The following is a 26,036-nucleotide window of genomic DNA, read 5'->3' as shown; positions in this document are numbered from 1 at the left end:
TACACTTAAACTGATATTAATGCTTTCAGGTAGGACTTTTTTGGGTGGATAAAATAAGTTTTGTCGCTGGCCCCTCCACAGCAGTAGATCGTTTAGCTGCCATGTCAGACACCAGCTTGCTTCACCAAACTGGGGGCATACTGACTGACATCTACTACATGTATGTAATATACTATCTGTGGATAAGTACCCCATACAACCCCACTTTAAAAATACTGAAGTATCCCTTTAATGCCACTTTTTATAATACATTATGCAATTACACTATGGGAGTTCTGCATCAAATTCACACTTAAGAAGGTAGGTAAAATCCAGGGTTATTTTATGTTATGTAAACTATAGCAGGGTTATTAGTGTAGTCATAAATCTGTGCAGCTTTAAGAGTAGCGATGTGGAAAAAAAAATCAAACGGGTTTACGCTGTAGTTCACTCCACACCTTGTCTATTTCACTTTGACGAGAGAATAATAAATCAGACGTCGTTATGTAACAAAAAACAGTTGTCTGTTGCGTAACCATTGTATCCCCGCCCCCTTTCACTCGCTCCGCGCATGCGCAGCAACACCGTGCATTCCGCCATTGAGAGACACACGATCAGGGGAAAAGGGTCAGAAAGGCACTTCGACAAGCAGCAGCTGCACGTTTCTCCAGTGTCCCACCTCAACTTTGGCTTGAGCCATCATTTTTAACACTTGACTCACAACCTTGTCTTTCTTCCTGTGGATGATTTGGGTTGACAACTGTGTGTCGTCACTACCGAGGAACGTGTTTTTATTAGATTCTAGAAGTAACGGGCAGCGGAGAACCTGAGCTAGCAGCAGCTATAAAGAGGCTATAGCAGGCTAGCTAACGTTAGCTAGCGACCTGGCTAGCTGCACACGAGCTGAGCATTGCTCGGTGGTGGGGTGGGGGGGCGGATTGCCTACAGTCTCGTTTGATGGATCCGAGAATCGCCTGGTTTCAACCAGAACAACGTGGACCAGCTAACAACCTGTGGATGCAGATTTGGGAGACGACACAAGGGCTCGGGTACTTGCATGTAAATAACAGCTACACCACTGGATCTCAGAGCACGTCGAGCCTGAAAGCGATCATCAACGGGGCGTCGGGAGCCGTCCACACCAGCAGAAACGGGGCACTTGACTCAAACACCGGCAGCGGTGAAGCCAGGACTCAGGGGATGTCGGGCTCAATGGGGGACGGAGAAATAACGGAACAGCGGGACTTTATACCACTGGAAACCAATAGCAACCACAACAACCGAGCTGCTGGCAGGGGCGGTGTCGGCGGAGGGGGGCAGCAGCAGGGCAGCGGGGTCGCTGTGCTTTGGAGGGGGCTGACAGACGGGCACCCCAACAAAAGGAAAAGAGACAACAAAGCTAGCACTTTCGGATTCAATTCCAGCCTCTTGAACAGTGGCAGCGGCTCCAACACAGGGAGCTATGATGGTTACACGGGCACGCCATGGAAAGTCAGGAACTACTCTGAAGGAATAGTTGGGTAAGAGAGAGAGAGTTTAATAAAAGTCGATTGAATGTCTCTGTTTTTGAAGATTGAGACACTGACACTTGCCTCCCACAGAGCAAGCCTGTAAACTAGGAGTTAATGGTGAGGTATTTCACCCATTTTAAACACTTGCACACTGAAATGTCATGCAGGGAGATGACTGAGGTTGTCAGTCCCACCCCACCCACTTTTCATCCCCACCCACTGAATCCACAGTTGGATAACTTTGTGAAGTAACACCAAAATGAGCTGTGAAAATGAGTCAGTCTACTAATGGGCATACACCTATCAACATATTATAACTTCAATTTAAGGCATTTAATCGGATGAAATATTTTTTAAAGAATCATTATCTTAATATGTGTAGAAAAGTAACTAGAAGTAGTATTTATTTATTTTTATTTATGTGTCAAAGGTCATAGTGAATTTGAGGAACTATGTCTCAAACCATGAAGGAAGTGTTCCAGCACTCTTGTATTCTAGGTAACTTTTAAACAAAAAGCTCTGGCATGGACAACCACAGTTTGAGGCAACCCTTTAAACATCCTGGAGTTTTAACCTTTTAGTTTTTCTTGTTGCTCGTTTTTCCAACAGAGATTCATGTGGAGGAATAAAAACACAACTTTTCCACCGCAACAGATAATGCCTTTGGGTATTAAAACAAAACAAGGCACTGGCTTGCTCCTGTAACATTATGGTGTTCATTAAGGGGCTGCAAAGCAAATGTTGAAAACAGAAACATTGACAAAGTACAACTTTGACTACTAATGCTAGGGAAGGTGCGTATTTGGGTGAACCGGTCCATCAACAACAAATTGTTTAGATAGACCGAGCCAGAAGGGATCACTGAGGAGGCAAGAGTGACACTTTTAGTAGAGGTGGACCATTCCTTTTGTTTTCCTCCAGCCTCCTTGAGCCCTCAGATACTAGGCCAGCAGTATTTCAGAGAAGGTCAGAGTTGATGTTGTTGACAAATTCCTTTTTAGTACAGTATTGTGAGCATGTTCAGCATGACCTAAAGTTTTAAAATAATTATTGTAGGTCATAGTGACCCTAAAGTCAAATTTGAAAAATAATTTAGAAGCAGGAAGTTGTGTCAAAAACACTCAGCTCAAATACAGTCGTAACACTGCTGATTAGTAGCAGGCGAAGGAATATTGCGGAATGACAAGTGAATCGTCTTCAGGCTGGCTAACCCGGAGTATAGTGGGTGACAAATTAGTTTTGGGCCTGTGGTATGCTCATATCACCGGCTGATGTTCCTGCAAATACCCAAAATTATGTGCTTGGTGTGTGGATCCAGTGCCTGCTCCTGAGAATGTGAAATAGTGTCACTGAGTTCAGCTCCCTGTTTATGATTGGCTCGTTGGTTGATGGTGCCCTCATCACTTCCTCTTTCGCTTCATCTCAAAACATAGTCACATAATCAGTGTATTTCTGAAGATGAGAAGTACAAGAAAGCAGGTGGGAAACCAAAAACATGCTTTGCAACAGGCAATTTAGACGCTGTAAAAGGTTTTAACAAATAACCAGTATGTGTGACTTTTCCAGCTTGCTTCACCTCCCATGTGCTTGTTGTAGATTTCTCCATAGCGTCCACTTTGGTATTAGATGGCAGTAGTATGTATGCGAGTACGTACACACACAGAGGAATGTGTGCTGATTTCTGCAGGGAGCACACTAATACTAAAACAATGTTGGCTTACCAGCATGCATTAATGTGGGACAGAGTGAGTCCACTAGCCAGTCCACTACTGATTAATTGATTGATTGAATCATTTAACATTAATGAACTGATTTGTATTAAAAGTGACCATAAATACTTGTAGTTTGCTCCTTCGTTGGGAACAGCAGGAGTGGTCAGTCTGTTTTCAGTTGGTAATACTTCATTACTGTGCTGACAAGATATCATATTGGAAAAATACTCAAAATGCTAACACAGACTTGTCAATCAAACATAGTTTTGTTACAAATTATGTTTGTATGCAGAGCTTTCTTTGAAATTGTAATTGGAGCATGACAGGTCAACACAGGAAAACTGATTTCAGACATTTTTTGACAAAATGAGGGTTTTGAACATACTGAGCATACAGATGGACAGAGAACATGCAAATCATGCAGCATTAATGATTTTAATGTTTTTTTATGGATGTTTGTTTTCATACTTATTAAACAGTGACAAGTTGTCATTGAAGAGATTGTAACAGACTGAATTGAAGCTAATCACAGCTGCTCCTCTGTGAGAAAACTACAACTATTTCAGTCACCTTTTAAACCCATCAGGGACACAAATGTTTGCTACTCTGTGTACACTGTGTATTAACCCCTGAATAATGGCAACGCGGACCTGAAATCTTCACCAAATCCAACCAGCAGGGTAATGATTAATTGTAAAGGCCTTTTGAAGGGCACATGCAAATCTGAAATTCAAGTTGAGTACTTTTGGGTCATGTTTTATGTGTTTCTGCATCTATCAGATCATGAACGATGCTTTCCCTTAATTCAGTGAATGATTCAGTAAACCACAAACTAGAGCCTGTTGCTTCAATTAGGGAGTGTGAGATTTGATTCATTAGAGAGCATGTCCATTTAGCTGTCATACTAGAGCTAGTCCTTTAACAGTAGGTAACAGTATGAGGTCACAGTGTATGAGAAATGCACAAGGTGTTTATTAACTTGAGAATGAGTCACTGACCTTCTTTCCTTGCCAGGGATCCTTTTAGATATTATGAATTGGGAGAAATATTTTGGTGGGTTGGGTTCTGTTTTAAAGACCTTTTAGGTGCAGAGATTTGCCCCTTCCCCGCCCCTCTCTGTCAGACATGTGTAGACAAGCAGAACACCAGTGTGGAGCTCAGCGTTTGGCTGATCCTCATTTATAGTAATATGGAAGCTCTGTGTTTGCATAAGGGCATTCCTTAGTGATTAGCTCCGCTAATACCAGAACCTGAACCTCAGAGCCTTGATCACATTAACCACCACTGAGGGCTCTCTGTCTAACAATGTTACTGTAACCATACATGTTGATGAAACAATGCCTGTATACTCTATGGCATTACAGGAAGGGTATTTCAAAATGCACTAGTATAGATCTACAGTAATTATGCAGATGTAAAAGCCCCCGCTGTCAAGTTATGTTAATTCCACTGTTAAATCTCCACTCATAATACATTTGGTTGCTTGGGAGATGCAGTCTCTGGATGTGGGATGCGTAGAAGAGTGATAAACACCCTGTTCCACCCTGTTGGTAATAGCACGTATACAACATCTGTGATCAGCTAAATGGCGGATACTTTTACTCATTTACTGCAGTTAGCCTCGTCATCATGGGTCCCATCAATGAGCACTGTGTTATTCATGAGCATTAATGTTTTGTCAAATTTGCAAAGCCACATTGCTTTCTTCCCATGCCTCATTGGTTCTTGCCTAAAGATGCACCTTTTATGATACCATGACCTGACATTTTTTTTGACATTTAGGCTTGTGCTCACTCTTTTAATGCCATCCATTTGGATGCTAGGAATAAGATAAGGTTTGACCATTCAGTCAGGTTCAGTGGTTTAGGGATCAAGCAAATGCAAACCTGGAAACTATTATTGCATTTGAAAAGTGCAGCTATCAGAAAGGGTGAAGGTGGGAGTAAGTTCAAATGCTTTTTTTCCACCGTACAGTTTGTACACTATATTTGGCCATGGGGGTTGGCTACAGAGGCAGAGGCATGTGCTTATTTGTGTTTTACACTCCTCCAGTCTTTGTGGGGCAGGGAAGCTCCAAGCAAGAGGCCCGCCTCACTATGGAAAAGGATCAGTGTTTACATGCTCCACACGGCCTCACTTCCACAAAACAAAGCCAACCCTCTGAGAGAGAAACCCGAGCCTCTTCAGCGTCGATCCAATCAGATTGGGAGTTCTAAGGGAGCGTTTCCACCTCATTTTCTGGTGGTGTAGAACAGTTATTAAGGCTCTTTATATGGGCACAGGAAGTCGGTGTAGCCTGGGAGAGCTGTGGCCCGTTTCTGTTGTGTTGGACTGTGTTCTGATATGGTGTTGTGTTGTGGGTTTTTATTGTGTAGGCAAGATGCAACGTTCCAAAGTTCCAGTCATTTTATAACAGAGAGGCATTGTAAGAGAATGAATTCACAGTGATAGGTGGATTTACTAGATGGGTCTTTTGTTTTTCTGTATAACTGGCCCACTAAATTACCCTTCTGAAACTTACTTGTTTACTCTAATTCTGAGGTTGATTTGGAAACTTCCTAACCACCTAAGTTGATCTGATATTTCCAAGTAGAAGAAACAAGCACAGTTCAACACTGAAATAACATGCCATACTAAAAGAAAGTTGTCAGATTGCTGTTCTGTTCACACTACACAACTTGTCTTGAAATCTGAAGCCTTGAAGTAGTTGTGGTTTTTACACAACATTACTGACAGGTGACACCAGCTGGAATCCCCAATTAGTGTGTCATGTGATGTGTGGGTCAAACCACAACATAGGTTTAGAGGGTGCTTACCAGAAAACATCTAAGTCAAAAAATGACAAAGCAGCGTTTCAGTTTTAGGCTAATAGCCAACCGAGACATTGCATGCAATAGTCCACCTTCCAAATTCTAAATTTGCACTGATAGTCAACTGTCTGAAGAGTTAATTTTCAAAGGGGTCGTCACAAAGTGTCCAAAAATGGCAGAAGCTAGTGTTTTAGCTAATGCAGTTCCACTGCTTCTCTGGTAAAATAAAAATATCAGGGCAAAACCCCTGTTGAATGGTTTGCAGTCATGCTACCTAACATGTTAGCAAGTGTTACAATCCTGTCCTAGTCCCAGTGCATATATTTAATGAAACTGACATTGCAAGAAAACACTAGAAACTTGAGAAAATGGCTAATTCAGAGTGGGAGTAAGACTAATGGTGGCTCGTTCTAGCTAACTTGCTATAAGCTACTGTAGGCTAAATCAGGCAAGTTTAGCCAGGCTCTCTCTGCTAAATGGTGTGTTTCTTTAAGTTTATAGCACACATGGTAGCTTGAGCAGGCACCATCTTTTATGAATAATAATCACCCTTATTATTACTGAGCAGTATCATGGCTGTTGCCCTTTTGTTTCCTTTTTAAAGGTTTATGTCTGTTTGTGTTTGTTGTGATTGAGCTTGTAGCCAAAAACCCATCAGTGTGGCAATTTTTAGAAGCTTTCAATCAATATTCTTTAATTGAATTACGTTGTTAGTTTAGTTGCTAGTTTTCAAGGGACAATTCACCATCTTAATACTTGGGAGTGTCAAAGTTTGGGTTTGGTATCATTGGAGTTTTTTCTGATACCAATGCTAAAACGATATTTTAAATCGATACTTTAAAAAACAAAAAAAATGACAGTCAGTGACTTTAAAGAATAGCTTTTTTATTGCAAAGGCAAATTTGAACTTGAAATCAAACATTATATTACATCTTAAAGGTTTAAAGTATCCTTGAATATATGAATAAATACAAACATAACAGACTCACATAATAAATAAAACCTAACTTAACTACAATACTCCAACCCAAAATAACAGTTCCAGTACTTAAAACAGCAAAATAAATTTTGAGTTTGGATCAGTAATTGTCTCTCTAACTCAGGAGAGGCTCAACAGCCAGACATTTCTCTATTCTCTGTTCTCTGTTTAAGAGCAGCTGACATTGTCACTGCAATGAGAATAGCTAGTCCACCTTAACAGTCCACCTTAAGTGAGCCTGGTCAGGTTCCAATGTGAGGCTAACTTCACTTGCTAACCCCCTTCATTTCAGTTGGCAGGAGGCAAGCAAGACATGGGAACTTGGCTTGGGTCTTGAGGAGTTGTAGCATTAATTCACTGACAAACAGCCTAAACTGTAGTCACATTGCACTGCTGTGTTTAACGTCATACTCTGCTCTGGTCGCAGCGGCCTCACTGTCATGCATCACCGTCACCTACACACTCGCTCGCTCTTTCTCTCTCCCTTGCTACACAGATAATCTGGCACTGAAACGAGGCGTTGAAATCTATGTTGTGATTCGGTCCAGTACGTAACGGCCGCGTAGCACCACGTTTTTTGACCCAACCCTAGTCAAAGTATTTGTTAGAGCGTCACTGTCTTGCACAAGGCCACTTTAACTATGCAGTCGTTCTTGTGCTACTCCCTGAATGTCATGCATACCTGCAAAGGCACAAGCTTCTGCTCTTGTGCATCTTCACTGCAACCTTAAATCCTCACTTGTGTTGAATATCTTACTCATGTTAAGCAGTTTGTTCCTGTGGCCTGAAATAGTAGTAATGACAGGGCAACTTATACTTGATAAATTTTACTAGAGCCTGGTGTTAGCAGCTAGTTTCAAGTGGTGAGGCCGAACATCACTCGCAGGCCAATAAAATGTGCGGTTAATCGCTCACTGATGAGTAGCCCTGGCTCATGCTTTTATCGCCATTTATTGCGGCTGTCTTTTGAAGATTTATGATTCCCAGCCCTAGCGCACAGATAGCACCTCTGTGACTGTAGCACCATTATTAGAACTGTGGTTCATCCGGCCTCTGCTGGCTTTGACATCTATGTCACGCTCTCCTCTCTCTTTCTCAGCTCGCTGGCTGGCTTTCGGCCAAAGTATGTAAGCCTGCGGAGAGAGAGAGGCCTGCATGCTGGTCATTTGGACTGTAGGTGAAACAGGCCCCGTCTGAACAGCACGTGTGGGCAGCTTTCCATAACTCAGCCTTGCCATGTGTAGTGAGGAATGTGTTTTTCTTTTTTTTCCTCTTCCTGTCCAATGGAAAGCCTTCCCATGCTCCACACCGATGTAGTCAGCAAACGACACACAGTGTTCTAGGGTTTTTTTTTTCATAGCATGTGCTCAGACTGTGACCTTCCTCAGCATGTGTGCAGAGCGACTGGGCTTTGATAATGAGTAGTTGTTTAGTAGTAGGTTACAGCTCTTATTTTGAAATGCTGGCATAACAGAGGGGAAGACACTTAAAATGCTGAATTAACCAAAAAGAATTTCATTTTTTTTCATTATATCTGAAAATGAATAATAAGCAGTGCAATCGTTTATCAAGCACATCTGTCTTAGGTTATTATTTCCATTTGTATTGCTGTTCACTCTGAAGAGATGCAAAAAAAGGGCCCATGTCCTTTAGGACAGATTGTACTGAATCGTAACTTTGCTTTGCTCTTACATAGTAATCGCAAAACAGCAGAGACATAAAAATATGATACTGCTTTTGATATATGGTATAGGGAAAGCTACTTTGAAACTGTCCCTGATGAAGCCACAAGCTATTCCACTGGCAGTAGTCGAGCTACATCAACACAAACTTTGAAAGAGCAGCTACATTAAAGTTATTTCACATATGGAAATATATTAAACAGATGAAATAGGTTTGGAACAGCTGTTACACATTGTACTTTTTTTTTACAACATACAAATTGTACATTGAATTTGAATAAAAAGTGACTGCCCTAGTTCCTACATGGGTACCAGAACAGCTGATGTTGCTGCAAAGTTAGTTTTTAGAAAGCTCCGACAATTAACAAATGATTGATGCCCTACTGGTGTGATACTCCAACCCCTCTACACAATATGATCACCCTGGCATTAGTATTACCATATTTATAGTCCAGCTGTTCCTGTTTTGACCACAGTACTCCCCTGCATCACTCAGGCGTGACCAAGCCGCCCACTAGCAGTCACCAGTGTTTGGGCTTTTGTGTAACTTGATCTGTTTTGTCCCAGTGGCCAACACTTAGCACCCCAGATCAGTTCATTGATAAAACATTAATGAATCTGCCATCTGCGAGACATCGACACCTCTGCCTCTGTTTGCGGCTGGCCTCTTTTGGAAAAGCGGTGTGTGATGTGACTTGTTTGCCTCCTGGCAGCCCTGTCAACCTAGACGGAGCCGTGTCACATAACACACACTGTCCGCTTTTGTTGTAAAGGATGCCGAAGCCCAAACTTTCAAGCCCATGCAAAGGAAAATTATGATGTTGGGAGTTTTTCTGGAATAGTACTGTCCTATCCGTTGCATTGAACATCCATCAGCAGTCTCATGCTCCAGGCAGGTGTTTTGTGACATATGAACATTATTTTCCAGCATGCCTGTTGTTAAGTGTTCAATTCTAAAGCTATACTACAGGCACTGAAAGACACCTTTGTACTACAGGGCCAAAATATCTGAACAGTCAGTAAGCAGTGCTCAGTGTGATGTGACAATAACCTCTTTTTCCTTCATCCTACCCAACTTAACAGATGGCTCTCGTTCACATGAAGGCATTTCAGCACCACACCCAATCCCCTCTCTCCTCTGTCTCCCTTTTTCTGTTTTACCTTATGTGTGTATCTGGCCCTCGACCTTTAATTTTTTTTCACCATATTTTACCAGCTTTCCACCATTCACTCTTTTCTTTTTACCTCCGCTTCCTCACATTTTCTTTTCCCTCTTTCTGTTGCCTTCCTATTCCCCCTCCTTTCAGAGAAATAAAGGCTGAATTATGGTTCTCTGACAAGGTGTTGCGGTGCCTTCATGGGGAGGCTCTGTAGGAATGACGAGGGTCCTACTGTGAAGCAATATCTCATAATGTAAAAACATGATGATATGCATAATAGAGTTGAAAAAGGGGATTATATTAGATTCAGGGATGCACTGATACCTCTTTTTGTCTCCCAACACCAACACCAATACATAAATGGATTATGTGCAGAGTTCTGATCTCATACCGAGGTCAGCTTTGTCTTATTTATTAATTTAGTTAGTCATGAAGTAATATCTGCATTGTGCAACAAAATCTAAAAAAGACACCACAGGGATTGGCGTTGAACTACAGCGACTAGTTAATGTACGAGCCAACAGACAGAAAATTAATACGCAACTGTTTTGATACTGATCTACTAATTATTTAAGGTCCTGTATCCACATAGCGTTTTTCCTCAGCAGAAAAGTGGTGGCAGAACGCTAGGGAGCACTTCATCCCAGCACTTCATTGTCAAATGTTGCTGTTGTCCCTGGTTTTATATGAGAAGAGGGAAAGATCACTAGCTGCTAAGCTAATTTATACAATGTAAAATGCCATAGGCTTGTGCTAATAACATTAGCATGTCTTGTTTGTGGAGAAAATGTGTCCGGATTAACACAAGTGTTTGTCTGTGAATGCTGCGAGTTATGATGAAGCCAATTTGTGTACTTGTGTTTGCGATTGTTGCTATTTAGCCATATTTAATGTGTGTTTTGGGTGTGTTTTGAATCAACTAAACTTTGCAGCACTTCACAGAAACTTCCGCCACCGCCTCGCTTTTTGGAGGTGTAACTGCAGAGTGACAGACACCACCACCACACAAGTGAAAATGCTCACAATGGCATAGGCGACATGCATAGGCTGCGTGCGTAGGGTCTGCGCACAACTATAAATCCCACGTAAGTGTCCGGCCGATCTGCTTCAGCGAATAGGCTTTTCAGTCTGTTGGCTCCCCCGTCTTTGTTGTGACGGTAGACAAAAGCACCTTTCTGAAAAGTTAAGAGATTTTCAACTAGAAGTGCTCGGACCAGCTGCACAAAAAAAGCTGGAATGCTTGGAAAAAGATGCTTTTTCTCTGGGCGGTTGCATGCAGCTGCATGCGCCCTCTCCTCATTGGGAACGATTGGAAAAAGACAATAGCGCCCAGAAAAAATGCTCTGTGGACACAGGCCCTAAGTATTTTTCCAGGAGAAATGCCAAATACTTGATGGTTGCAACTTCTAAGATGTGTTGATTTGCTGCTTTTTCTTGTCTTAACATTATGACGTATGACAAAACAAGATATCAGTGACATCAGCTTGGACTGTAGGAATTTTTTAATTGTCTTCTGATGGTGGTTTGAGGTGCAAAATTTAGACAAAGAAGCACAACAAGTCTTCCAACCATCGACACTCAGTGTGTTTCTTTCATGTTGTCAGAAGCCAGCCAACTTCCCCTTCCTTGCCATCCTGTTAGTCATACATACATACAGTGTAAATCAACTCAAAAACAAAATAAGCTGTAACTGCAAGAGCACTAACGCTACAGGCTATCAGTAAACATGAATGGCAGCATTACAGTGACACTACAATAATCATGCCAGCAGGAAATGTTAGGAAAAGAAGAAGTGCTAAGAAGGAGAGAGAACATTTTTTTCCTCCTTTGGGAGCTTTAGCTCTGGAAATCTGTTCCTTGAGATTATGTAACATTACAATGTTATAGGCAAGTGGGATTATTTGATAAGCAGTGCCAAGGGTCCATGTGCTCCCCAGGCAGGTGCCGGACTGAGATGAAACTTGATCCTAGAAGGTGGGGCATGAGATGTGATTTCTATGGTTGCTCCCAACACGTGATGACAAGGGAGCAGTAGCAGCTTGTTTGCTCTGAAACGAAACCTACTGGCGCTGTTGTGGAGAAGAAGTGCTCACGTCACAGGATGTCGGTTTTAGAAGCAAACTGGAAAGATTATGATAGATAAATGTCCTCTTCTTTTGGCTTGATGTTTAGGAAGGTTTGAAAACACTTTAAAGCTAAATGGTATTTGACATGGCACAAAGCTATTATATCCTTCAGTTCAATTACGACGCATTACATTAGCTTGAATTGGTGTTCGGCTTTGGGCTGAGGTGTCAGAGAGGTGTGTTCTCTAAAATCAAAACTAATGCTTTATGAGTAATACAGACTGTAGCTGCTGAGTTCCTTTTACACGTAAATGAAACCTAATGTTTCTGCGATAGAGGCTGGAGTCTGTGCAGTGTGCACAGGGAAAAGAGATTAGGTCATTAAAATTTAGAGTGGTTTTTAGTTGCTATGTTGTAGGAGGGGCAACAAATGGAAACTGAAATTTACGTAATATGAACAAAAACAAAAATCAAATTCAAAACAATGTTATCAGAAAGAAAAAAAGGTGTGACATTAAAGCATTGGCTCAATCTGCCCAGTAATAAGGTAAAAGTTTAAAGCATTTTTTGACATAACTAATACACAAACATAGCAGTAGCAAATAGAAACTCAGTTTCCAGCGGCCTTTGTTCGGACCCTCCTCCTGGTCCGAACAAAGGAAGTCAATAAAATTAAATCATGTCATTCAATACACTCTCTTTATTTGTGCTCAGCTCTCTGAAGATTTCTCCAAGATATAAACACCATTTCAGTTAATGGTTGTATTTGTGTGAGAGTTGTGTGGGCGGATGCACAGTTCTGATACAATATGCAACACAGACCTGATGTACTCATGGACTTAACATAGTGACTATTTACAGTAAGTACTGCTTGAAGTACAGCTTTCCATTTATCTGCATTTCAGTAACAGCCCACATTGACATTTACTACATTCAGTCATGTGAGCAGCCAGTTGGTCCACACTCATACAAACAATAGCAGGGCATATTATAACACAGCCTTTTGATTCATTTCACTGAGACCACTGTCTTGGCACACCCTAAATACAGGTTCAGTAGTAAAAACAAAGGCTGGCTTGGGTTTGACTTTGCAAGTATTCAAATTAGGGATTTCCTGAGCCAATCCTAAGGGTCAATATCCAAGGCAATCCAGGTTTATTGTAATGGGTGGTACTCATTATCGGCCAATACCCAATATTAAATGACTCTGTTCTGAACTGGGCCATCTGTAATTATTGTAACATGCTAATTTTACTGTTTATTTAAGAAGTGTTGAAAGTAGAGCTGAAATAACAAGGCTGTTATTTATTTGTTTGTTCTATTGGCATTGAATATTAATATTTAAGAAATTGCTTCTGTCATTTTTTAACATAACCCAGTTGCAGGGTCTCCTTTTGTGATAATAAACGTGTTGATTTTTACAATTTGTGACATTTTCTAGTCTGGCTGATTTCTAATTAATTGACAAAATTATTGAAAAAAACCATGGACCGATAATTGATTATGAAATTAACAATTATTTCCAGGCCTAGTTGAGACAGCTGAGAACTTTGCTAACTTTCTTAAGTATAAACTGCTGTGTGTATTGTGTTGGTGTCTTGACAAACCTTCACTCTCCCAGTTTATTTCATAATCAATTGTAGCAGTATAGTAGCACCTTATGTTTTTAATGCAGTGTGTTTGTTGGTCTGATCACGGTCTTGCTATACTGTTGGCCACTTTGCAGTTTCGCTGCAGAAACTTGGGGGTTAGTTCATTTTCTCAAGGTCGCCATGATAGCATTTGGCAAGGGCGAATAAAGTTTTATTCCGCACATATTTTCTCTACTTGGTTAGCAGACCAGCGACCTTTCAGTGTTGCATCTGTTTCCTGGGCTTCTGTCAGACTGAGTGTCTGAGACCCAAGACATAATAAAGGTGAAACCCAGTCAGCTTTGAATGCTGTCAGGTGAAGTGTTCTTGTTACGTAAAACCCAGACACTAGAAACACATACAGTGCCCTTTGGGGCGTAATCCAAACAACAGTCAGTCAGTTTTGGTAACTGCTTGTGTTTTTTCTTGTCCAACTTTCTGTGGTACATGTGGGGTTTTCTTTGTTGCCCTATTTTATTTTTAAAAACAGAAACATCACTTTTCCTCTCTCATTCTCCGTCATGGTCTGGCTCTGTATGGTTGTTTGTGCACACATGCATGTGGACATGCTTGTGTGTGTGTATATGTGTGTGCAGGCATGTTTGTGTTCTTATTTGTCCGCCCACAGAGACTTGTCCCTGTGTATGTGTATGTAGACAAAACTGGTCAGGGGAAAGGTCAGCGCATGTGGGCAGAGCGACCTGTTCCAAGGACAAATGCGGTACCCTTGCTGAGCCTGCCCTTACTGATACCTTTTTTTACTGCCATAACACTGGGACACAGTAGGGGTTCCTGTTTTGTTTTTGCTCAGCCCTACTGTTTCACAAAAAAGTAATAGTTGGTTTGGTATAACGCTAAAAACTCTTCTTTGAGGAAAATAAAACCCTGTCTGACAAACCTTTGTCACTGTCTTCCTGGTAAAAATGACCTCTTGTTTTCAGTAATTATTAACCTCCACTGGTATCAGACACCTGATAGACGACTCATTAGGACAGAGCACACCAGTCAAACTAATAACTCCAACCAATAATTTTGCTGATAGGCATGATTCTAGCTGTACCTCCTAAGGAAAGCTGATAATGGAAATATTGTGTAAACTCCCCAGGATCCTTTTTTTCTTTTATTTGCCAAGGGAAGGTTGATGTTTTTGGCAACACTCTGCTTTCTTTGCTCTACTCTTACAGAAATCCATATCTTGAGTCTGCCTTGTACAAAAAGTCTTCCAACTGTTGGTCACAATGCTTGTTGCTTACAGCTTCCAGTCTCTGTTACACCTTTCTATCACACAGAAGGGGGAGCTACAGCTAATATTTAGTTTGTGCTGCATCATTTTTGCCCACAGACCTGGAGATTTGAACCACACACCTTTCAGTCACAAGCCTTTTATTGCTAACCTTTTTGGATATTATACCCCCATCGCCAAACATGATATAATTTATTTGATTTCAGTGCTTTGATTATCGGACATATGGAGGAATGAGGAGAAACACAGTGAGGTGTGAACGCTCAGCTTTATCTGATTAGATGCAGGAGTTTTGTGTGTAAATATGCAAGTAGAGAGAAGAGGACGCAGCTATTATCTACTTTATGTCCAACATTGAGTCAGTGTGACTCAATATCTGACATCTGTATCTGTGGCAGTGACTGTTGGCACTCAATCCCTTGGCGCTGCTCATTGTGTCTTTTTGCTCTGCTAGCAGGGAGTGCACAGATTGGACTGAGAAGACAGGAGCACCCCTGGTTGTGTTCATTTCCCTCTGTCTTGTGGCTAAAATCAATGTGTGATATGCGATGCTGCTAATTCTCAGTAGCCTTGGATTGTTAAAACGAACTGGCTTAATTGATCTGTTTAAAGATAGTAAACAGTTACAGTAGCTGTTTGACTTTTTCAGTGGTTTCCTGTGTGCTTTATCACCATCAACTCAATAGTGTAGAAAAGTATAGTACCTGCTGTCTGTGTGCATGTTTGTTCTTGAGGTCTGTCTATATGCAAAGAACCCACAACACTGTGTTCTGTGTACTCTGCAGGTTGCACGAGGAGGTCAACGACTTTTATGAGTACATCTCCCCACGGCCGGAAGAGGAGAAGATGAGGCTGGAGGTGGTGGACAGGATCAAGGGAGTCATCCACGACCTGTGGCCCAGTGCTGAGGTACACATTGGTTTGGATCGCAGGGTGTGACTGAGCAGATTTTTTTTTTTCAGCACCCCACTAATAACCAGGCTGAGAACTGCCCCCAGCTGTTTGCTAGAAATCTTGGCTGTAATCTAATAGGTAGTTAGCTTTAAAAGAGGTTATTTTGTTTTGGCAGAAATTAATGCACTTGTGAAGTAGTGAAAATAGTCAGGCATTTATAAACACTGAACATAGTGTTTGTTGGACTGGTTGATTACTCTGACTAGGCTACCTTGGACACAGTGGTCTCTATAAAAAAGCCTTTCCCACTGTGCAAACACCTACTATCATCTGGCTATTGTTTTTAGTGGGAAAGGTTACAATCTGCATTCATTCCCAGGACAAATGGTGCTGCTGTAGTCATGGGTATTTATCGACTTCAGCTCCAGTTGGCAGTGATGAAAAACATGACACCCAAGTGGACACATAAATTTCTCCCCATTATCCAGCGCAAACATTGGTAACTTTTGTGACAATTTAGCCTTGTGTGATCTGTCATCTAAGCCATAAATACTGTCCGTCCCCAGCCAGTCAGTGCTCTGACAGTATTTTCGAAAGACTGAATGAACAACAGATACAAAAAAGAAGTAGGCACTGTATCATTTTCACTGGCCTCCATGCTGCATTCTGCTGTCTAATACCCCTGTTTTCTGGGGTGTTTGTGATGACAAACCAAGAAAAAAATTGAGAGGGATACTCATCTATTGGCAACAGAAAAGGAGTTTTATTGCCTAATTCTGGGTTTCCCTGCGTTTAAAAAACAAAACACAAACAAACAAACAAAAAAAACATACATATGCACTAATTTTGGTGGACAATGGGTAACATACAACCGTCAGTTACCACAGTTAGCATATGAGCCACCATAGTGCGCCAGCTTCAGCCTTTCATAAAGCATCCTGTTGTTTTCTGTTATCTCCCTGCTGCACAGTACTCTGTTTGGGCCATGTTATCAGTGCCACCTCAGGCATTCCTTGTGCACGCTGACTTTGATCCTGCTGATAGAGCAGCGTGCCTCAAAGTGTGTTCGCTTTGAGCTTAGTGGTTCCCAAATTAAGGAGCACAACGCTGTCCCAAAGCCTGCCCAGTTTTATTCCTTTTCCACTGTGGAGCAAGCAAGGGCAATTTGGTCATCCGCTCAGCGTGGTGCTTGTTTAATCAATGAGCTTAGATGCGTACACGTCCACCAGACTCTCACAAATGTTTCCACCAGATCCCAATCTTGCCAGGTATATATGGAAGCTTGTTTAGGTCGGCTGTAGCGAAAAAAAAGTCCACAAAAGCTTCTCTATTGTTGCTCAGTGGAGCATTTGAAATGTTTTTGAAACTCTTTGTGAACCTCACACTGACCACACTCATGCCACAAGTACGTGTTTTACTGGAGTGTGCCAAACATAGCTGAGCTTTGTGACCACCTGTAGTTACCTCAGCCTTCACAGAAGTCTTACTAGGACTTAGTACACACTCATTCACAAACATGGCTCTGCAATCAGCTTAGCTCTGGACATGTGACTGGGCTGTAAACCAGAGTTTATACTAGTGGTTGATGTGGAACGTAGGGAGGTGGTTTAAGGGAGTAAAGGTAGGGTCAAGGCTTAACTCTATTTCTGTTGAGACACCAATTTGTGCTCTGTGGGAGATTAAAAAGGTGGAAGATTGGAGATATTTTTGTCACTTCAGTAGCATGCAGGTTAAGAGATCAGTGGCTAAAAGGACTGTTTTGTGTGTAAACATCCTGCCAGTTTTGATTTCCAAGATGGCCAATTAAAAGTAGGATTTGCTTGTTTCATTGAAGTCAGCCTGGACTTTAATCCCTCACTTGAAATGTGGTTTTAAACTATTCACACTACACACTCTTTTCTTTTACACCTAATAGGTATTTTTTGAGCCACGCCTGTGCAGTGTGTTTGGACTTGTCATTAAATCAACACTATGTTGGGCTGCAGAATGGTGATATTTATGCAGCTTGGAGAACAGGTTTTTGCAGTAGTGAAGGCAAGCGTGGGAAAATCAGCAAAGCCAAGTTGATGCGTGCTTGGTGACACATTTTGCCCTCGGTCCAGCCCATGTTGTAATCAGAAAGAAATGTCAGAACATAGAGGCAAATATGTTAAAAGTTTAATGCACAAGTCAGACATTATGATAAAAAATGTTAAAGTGTTTTTTGCTGTTTTGCAGGCTGTAAGTGAATTAATGTAATATGTTGAATAAAATAAAGGCCCCAAAAGATGTATATGTGTCTAACTATGTCCCCTATCTCTGCAGGTCCAAGTGTTTGGGAGTTTCAGCACTGGTCTTTATCTTCCAACAAGGTGAGCCAATTGGTTTTCTAAACCAGCCTAGAGATTTAAACACATGCTTGCTCTTTTTATCTTTGCCAAACTGTGACTCTGACTTGGCCTCCTACCAAAATACTTAACCCTGTTGTGGAGAGAGTGCTCCATTTAGCCAGGGAATCATTATTTGCTTTTGTTTTGAGGATCAAGTGGTTTAGTAATTTTTAGCGCCGCTGATCCCGGATCTTTTTAGAACTCTATTCCGAGAGAGGCCTGCAACAGACACTCAGCCGCACGTACACAGAAACACACATCGTCCACACCGCCGGACACAGACACACAGACATGTCACCTGGATTAGTGGACTCTTGACACCGCACACTGAGCACTTAAATGGAGCTAAGCTGTTAGTGGACGCATGCATGTCAGCGGGTGATGTGCGTGAATTCAAATCGGTTTCTGTGTGCTTCTGTTGTTTTGGAAACAAGAGTGTAATTGCCTGTGTTTAAAGGGGACCAACACCTACATTAAGAATTTCTATTCTGTTATTTCTATGGTCTAGGAAAGTTTGTGAACATGAGCAATTCTTTCTCAAAGCCAGAAACCAGAGAAGTAAGTCTCATAGTGGTGATGTCAAAGGGTGGAAAGTCTGAAGTTGCTCCATAGGCAATAAATGGGAGACTGATCTTGTGGTCACACAGAATGTTTTTCTTTTTTAGACCCAAATGAGCTGAGCTTTTTGGACTGTCTTAGACCATAGAAATGACATTTATAAATTTTGAAAATGGTCGTAGTTCCCCTTTAAGTTACAATGTACAGGTAATTTACACTGAGTGCATCAGTGTTAGTGGGCTGCTGTATCAACGGATACCTCGGCCAGGCCAAAGAAATCTATTTTAATTCCACAAATAAAGCTAAATATCCATATTAGTGTTTCCCCTGTTGTCATTCTGCAACACACCGCTGTGAGTTCATGAACAGGCCAAGCGTCTGTGGTTTGGACAGCATAAACTGCTAAAGTTAGCTGAACAGGTGAAGTGGAGATAACATTGTCGGTACCGGTTACAAACAGGCTCGGCATTGAACGACCTGGTAACCTGCTGACGGATTCTGTGCTTGTGCGTCTTTAGCTGAGCTATATCATAGTATATTCGGTTAAAATAGATTGATGATGCTGTTTTTCCCTCAGTGCTCTTCGTGAAGTTTACTGGAAGTGATGTCATGCAGCTCCAGTGGTGCGTTTTATGTATAGGGAGCACTGTGCTGGACTCTGTTTGTTTTTTTGGTTTTTTTTTTAAAAAAAGCCCATTACATGCTACATTACTTGTCAGCAACCGGTCATAAGGTAACTTAGGAAGCAATTTGGCATGCAGTTAACACACCAGTCATAATTTTGTTTTAATGAAAACACAACCCCTGGCACTTGCATATGGTGTTCTTCACTACTGTTTTGGAAGAAGGAAAAAATGGGAGTGGCAGGTGAATGAGCTTTTAAACGATGTCTTTAAATAAGTGCTGTGCGGTGGATGTAATTTATGCCCGATGTGAAGAGTGGTTCATATGGAAATGGGAAAGTAACACAAAGTAACTGATAAATATTGAAAGAAACATTAGAGAAACTGTCAAGTGTTGAATTTGAGAACAGAATTTGGTGTAGCTGTAGGTGGTACAATGACCCCGCGCGTGTGTGTGTGTGCCTTGTTTGTAGTGGGTGCTTTAGGTAAGATTCTGTATGTAGTGAACACACAGCACTGTTAAAATAGTACACACATATTGATTGGCTTCCTTTAACTCTATCTGAAGTTGCACTTTGCTCATCCACAAGAGGGAAGCAAAACCACCTGTCTGCAGTGAGCTACAATGCAGAGGATATTTAAAAATGGCTGCTGTAGGGTTTCCTTTGTACTGTATTTAAGGTCAGTTCCATCTCAAGAAAAGAGTCATAAAGTCAGCAAACTGATGTTAATGTCAGTTCCACAGCACTTTTTTTAATCACAAGTTTGCTAGCATTAGCCATACCGTAACCATAAACTGCTGGCCATAGCATGCCAAATTAGGCTGTGGCAGCAAAACCAGAGTGTGCTGAATTGATGAAGGGTGTGCTTTTTGTTTGTATGAGGAAGATTATGTTTCATGTTTTAAAAGTTACCACATCTACCTTAAAAAGCCACACTGTGCAGCTCCTTACGAACTGATCAGTGGTGACTGATGTCGGATCATGTGTGATTTGTGCTTCTGTTTGTTTTGGAAGTGATATACTACACATTTTGGAGTCGATATTTGGTCATGTGAGAAAGAGATATGTACTCTCCATGAGTTGCTCTTGTATATTGTGTAGTATGATAAGTATAAATAAATAAGTGACACCTGTCATGTCTCTCTTCCACCAGTGACATTGACTTGGTAGTTTTCGGGAAGTGGGAGACCCTCCCGCTCTGGACGCTGGAAGAGGCTCTCCGGAAGAGGAACGTCGCAGATGAGAACTCCATAAAAGTTTTGGACAAAGCAACGGTAAGACTGCGCTTGCTCACAAGTGTGCATTGTAATGTTGGTTTTACCCTTTTAAAGTCTTTTCTGTCAGTTAAATTGATCTGCTAGCATTTCACACACCATGTAAATCTACATGTAAAATTGTCTGATGATTTATAATAGTCAACAATCATTGTTTCAGTCATAAATCTATGTGATGTTAACTGTCATATCCAGGCCTCTGATGTTAGTTGTCAGTTAGTTTCACAAGCTGTAATCACATCAACGTACGCTGCTGTGACAGTTCCAAACCCCTGACTACACTGGTAAGCGCACATGCCTTGTATTCAGGCATGTGTGCAGACATGTGCAACCAGGGAAATACCTCAAGGGGTTCACTGCAAGTTAGAGTTGGTAACAAAGAGTAAATTTCATCCAAAGTTAGGTTATATGTTTATATCGACCAGTGTTACACACACAATATTGATAGTGTATTTTGCTTGGAACTACCACTTTGATTTAGATTTCCCTGATCATGTTTTTAAACCACTCCCAACTTTCTATCAGCCACTTCACTTTTATAAACTGGGCATGGATCGGATTTTCTGTTCCATCTGAGTTCGTTTTTTTTCAGGATTTAAAATATATGAATAAAGCTTTTTCTTTGTGTTTTAAGTGTCACTTTTGTTAAGCATTTTAAATAGCAGATTAGCACTTTAAATCTTTGCTCAAGTAGTTGAGGATTAGATTAGTAAACGTGGGTTTGTGTATGATTGTATGTCTTGTTTTCAGCATAGACTTGTGGTACAATGCAAGTATTTACAGGCGTCTTACAGACCAATGTCAGCGTTTGATTGTTGTGATTATTTAATTGTTTCCTGTCTGACTTAGTATCATCACCTGTTTAATGTGTGTTCCAGGTTCCCATCATCAAACTGACAGACTCCTTCACTGAGGTCAAAGTGGACATTAGCTTCAATGTGAAAAGTGGCGTTAAAGCTGCTCGGCTCATTAAGGAATTCAAAGAGGTACAGTCTGCAACATTAGTGGATTTTCTGCAGTATTTCCTGAATTCTTATGATTTTTAATGTATCCTTGGAATACATAACCTTCCACCTGTAGCCAGTGTTATTGATGTTTGAACTGTACACATTGTCTGTGTACTGTAGCCGCTTGCCTGACTTAGACTACTTAGCACAGAGGTAGAAACATTTTTCCTAACTCTGTGGTCTGAACGGATAGTAGTATTGCCTTAATAACTGCCTTTGGCTTTCCCACAAGTGTCTGTAAAATCTCTAAGGTTTTACAGAAGCCTGAAATATTGAAATCCAAGTTGTAACCTTCATACAACATTAAAAACAAACTAACATACTGTAGTTGCTATTTTACAAACTAATGGGTTCTAAGTAGCACACAAAGCTTTAACAGCATGTTTAGATTATTATATATTATTATTATTATTAATATGAAAGGTCCCATATTGTAAAAATTCAGATTATCATGTCGTTTTGATTGTAAAGCAGGTGTAGGTGTAAGTCCTTAAAAGTATCAAAACACGCAATCTTTTTTTTTTTTTTAAAGATATTTTGGGGGGGGGGCACATTTTTTGGCTTTATTGGACAGGACAGTTAAGTGTGAAAGGGGGGGAGAGAGAGGGGGGATGACATGCAGCAAAGGGCCACAGGCTGGACTTTTAATTTAACCTTTAACCGAGCTGTCAGGACTTCCTTGAAGTTGTGGTGTGACAACTACACTATAAAAGATAGAAACTGCTGCTACAGTGCTATTACAGTCATTCTGCTGCTGCAAAGATGGTGCAGACATGCAGAGAGCACAGATGTTTAAGACACAGAAACACTGACCAATCAGAGCAGACAGGGCTTTTCGGGAGGGTGGCTTAAACAGAAGGCGCTAAAACGGAGTGTTTCAGATAGAAGATTAACACAGGTATATTTAGGTGGACAGTATGTGAAAAATACTGTGTTTTTTGAGCATTAAAGCATGTTAACATGTTCTGTTAGAAACCTCAAATACCTAAAAATAAGCTTAATATGGGACCTTTAAAGTGTAATTATTTCATTGAACTGACATTCTTATCAAACTTTTGACTGTTTCAAATGGGCCTCAGATATATAAGTCATCAGTTGGACAGGCCACCAGAAATGCTCTGTACACTTTAAATTCCTGTCATCCTCTAGAGGGTGCTGTAGGCAACAACATCAATTACTTGCTCTGTTTTTTACTGTGTCTGTGTGTTTTGTCTTGTAGAAATACCCTGTGCTGCCTTACCTGGTCCTGGTGCTGAAGCAGTTCCTACTGCAGAGGGACCTCAATGAGGTGTTTACTGGTGGGATTGGCTCCTACAGTCTCTTCCTCATGGCTGTCAGCTTCCTACAGGTCAGATACACTATAATGCTTTTTTATTACTTTTAACTCATTGTTTGTCTAGATCTTCTTTTTTTTAATAACTGAAGGTATTTGCAAACTGACTCCTGAACACCTGGATTACAAAAATATCTACAATTCTGAACAAAAAAATTTGGAGACAGAACTAAATGCAGTATTCAGAGTAAATTATCTTTCCCTCTAAAAGTCTCAACAGTGACTTGTTATTTGCTCTGTTTGCAATAATTCTGACACCCGCTCGTACTGTGTATTTTCCAGCTTCACTACAGGGAGGATGTTTGTAGTCCCAACATCAACATTGGTGTTCTGCTCATTGAATTTTTCGAGCTCTACGGTCGCCACTTTAACTACCTGAAAACAGGCATCAGGATAAAAGATGGAGGTTGCTACGTTGCCAAAGACGAAGTTCAGAAGAACATGATGGATGGCTACAGGCCCTCCATGCTCTACATTGAGGACCCACTGCAGCCAGGTAGGAACTGTGAACACAAAGGATAAAGGGAATTGCATGTATTGGCATGTTGTCAGGTTCTTGTGTTTACGCAAGCCGACCATCTGTTTTGTGTCCAACAGATAATGATGTTGGTCGGAGTTCATACGGTGCCATGCAGGTGAAGCAGGCATTCGACTACGCCTATGTGGTGCTCAGCCACGCTGTGTCACCCATCGCTAAGTACTATCCCAATAATGAGACTGAGAGGTAAGATTGAATATTAAGTCATATGCTGTCACTGTTGTTTATATCGACAACCACGAGATTAGAGTATTTCAGTTGTTATAGCTGGAATTATTTGATCGTACTGAAAATATCAGGTCATTACCAGTAACATTTGCTGTCAGACTGATGTATAAACACTGATATAACAAGCATATATCCTTCTGTATCCTGTCACAGCATACTTGGCCGAATAATCCGAGTAACGCAGGAAGTGGATGAATATAGGGAATGGATCCGAAAGAACTGGGGGAGCCCATCTCAGAATGAGCTGCCACTCAACAGTACGTTCTAACTCTTTAACAGTTTTTTTTAAATTAATAAAATATTTCTTGAAGTTTTATTTATTAATTTATCTGACTTGGTATAGGCTTGAACGACAGTAGCAGGTCTCTATAAGACTGTGGACTGAGTTGACCTTTGTGTCTACATTTTTCTCTCCGTTTTTATAGGAAATGATGTGACACTGTTTGAGTCCCAGCAGCTTGATGAGTGCAACAACAACGTCCCGGATGATGACGATGATGTTGTAGTTCTGCCGTCGGCTCCCCACAGCAAAACCTCCTCCAATTCCTCCTCTCCATCCCCTTCACTGCGCTCCTCTCCCTCCTCTTCTCCACTTTCGCCTTCTTCCACGACTTCAACCTCCAGCTCCAGCGATGCGGTCAGTCTCGCAGCTGCATACACAGCCTTAAGGAATACTTTATCCATTAGTATTTTAATTACTCACTCCATGTTTATTTACCATTTATCGGGAGCAGTTAAAGCTTCACGAGTAAAACTTCCTAGTGACTGAATGTTGTTGACAGTCTGTGTACTCTTTTGTTGGTATTTCCCCAGGACTCTGATGGCACGCCGTGTAAGACAGCCAAGCAGCAGTCTGGCAGGGGCTCCAGCGCCCACAGAGAAAAGTCTGCGGTTGTCAACAATAACCGAACACAGAGCCACACTACCAGCACTCCATCTGGAAGCAACAAGGGAGGAAAGGTATGCTCAGCTTTAGCTTGTATGTACACATACAACACTTTATGCACCACAAGATTTAAAAAAGGAAGAGACAGAAAACCTGAGCTGTTAAATATTTCACTGAGCACATCATATAAAAGTGAGTGTGTACAATTAGTTAATATTGAAATAGTTTTATTATATCTCCACCATTACCATGCTACAGTGTATTATTTTGAATATCAAAGGGAAGTCCAGCAGGAACTGATTTTTTTTTCCTGCATCGTATTTCCCCAGGCCAGGATGTCTCGTTCGCACCATAAGGGCGGCCACCACGGACAGCAGAGCTCCTCCTCCAGCACCAAAAGTCATCAGAGCAACAAGCCACACCACCAGGGCAATAGCAAGAAGAGGAAAAATGTGCGAGACTCGACACAAGAGGACCTCTGCAGATAGGGGTGACCTTGCCTGCCCCCCCCTCAAGCCCCGCCCCCAAGCCCCGCCCCCATCCTCGTCTGCAACTGACTGACTGTCCTGTCCCACTTCTGCTGCCAGACTCCAGCCTCGGGAGGTTGTTAAAAGTATTAAAACATCTACAGTATATGTCTCTCTGTCCGGCTTTTCGGGGCAACAAGCAACAATTTCTAGCAGACGTAAAAAAAATGAACAAAAAAAAGAAAGAATTGTAATAGGAAATGGGGTTTAATTTCTTGGACCTGAACTGAAATCACAAAGGATAAATGCTCATTTGCTTCCCAATAGCTTCTTTTATGGAGCAGTTTTTCCTTCCCACAGCCAGCACCTACACAACATGCCTCTTGCGCCTCCTGCTGTACAGGAATAGACAGGTCGGGTGTCTGGAATCTACTCTGGAGCAATACCTGGAACTGCTGGCTGGAAAATATGATGAAAAATTTTATCAAATATAAAAAAAAAAAAAAGAAGGAGAAGAAAAAAAAAAAGCAAATGGCTGAAAAATGTACAAAAACAAAAATGTCATGTACACAGATTTTATCAAGATGGTAACTTACAAATGCAATCAGTAAGAGTGGGACATAACTTATGCATGAATTTTTTTTTTGTCGGTTGATTTTTCTGTTGGTTTAATCTGTTTTGTTATGTCTAAACAGGTTATACAAAGATTTGTACAAAAAAATGCATAAGCAAAAAATGGCAACAAAAAAAAAGTGAGAAGAAAATGTTTCATATGACCTTTTTACAAGATATACCGATTGAAGACATGTAAACGTGCACATCTTGTGCCCTCAGCTTTTTTGGCCGAAGCCAAGAGCCGGTTTGGGTCCCATTGCCAACATCCATCATCAGCATCTACTTTTACTCCTGGTTGCTCTCTGTGAGTGTGCTACAGTGTTAACATTTAGCCTTTAGTGAGCTGACGCTCACGCACAGCCCTATAGACGACTGGGGGGAGCCTGATCTCTCACCCAGCTCGATAGCACAGCCACACCAGTGTAGAGGCTTTAAGACTACAGGTTTAAATAATTAGGGGTGATAGTGG

At 41.2% G+C, this 26,036-nt stretch overlaps 1 protein-coding gene across 1 annotated transcript; it reads left to right on the top strand.

Annotated features, from left to right (window-relative positions):
• Positions 1–573: 573 nt before the first annotated feature.
• Positions 574–25,197, top strand: tent4b (terminal nucleotidyltransferase 4B). Its single transcript, XM_033627154.2, has 12 exons — positions 574–1,499; positions 15,559–15,682; positions 17,972–18,018; positions 20,373–20,493; positions 21,372–21,479; positions 22,720–22,848; positions 23,116–23,329; positions 23,431–23,557; positions 23,753–23,856; positions 24,025–24,236; positions 24,413–24,559; positions 24,815–25,197. Exons 1-12 carry the CDS (start codon positions 937–939, stop codon positions 24,971–24,973), a joined length of 2,055 nt encoding a protein of 684 aa, XP_033483045.1. The 5' UTR covers positions 574–936; the 3' UTR covers positions 24,974–25,197.
• The last annotated feature ends 839 nt before the right edge of the window (positions 25,198–26,036 follow it).

Source organism: Epinephelus lanceolatus, chromosome 2, assembly GCF_041903045.1.
Source record: "Epinephelus lanceolatus isolate andai-2023 chromosome 2, ASM4190304v1, whole genome shotgun sequence".
Taxonomy (NCBI): Eukaryota; Metazoa; Chordata; class Actinopteri; order Perciformes; family Serranidae; genus Epinephelus; species Epinephelus lanceolatus.
Note: the sequence above shows the minus strand (reverse complement) of the source record. Positions and strands in the feature narration are given on the sequence as shown.

Excerpts from the sequence above, each read along its gene's own strand:
- tent4b (XM_033627154.2), top strand. The coding sequence starts at position 937 with ATGGATCCGAGAATCGCCTGGTTTCAACCAGAACAACGTGGACCAGCT. Across the intron at positions 18,019-20,372 it reads GGTCTTTATCTTCCAACAAG|TGACATTGACTTGGTAGTTT; the intron begins GTGAGCCAATTG and ends CTCTTCCACCAG. Across the intron at positions 24,237-24,412 it reads CCTCCAGCTCCAGCGATGCG|GACTCTGATGGCACGCCGTG; the intron begins GTCAGTCTCGCA and ends GTATTTCCCCAG.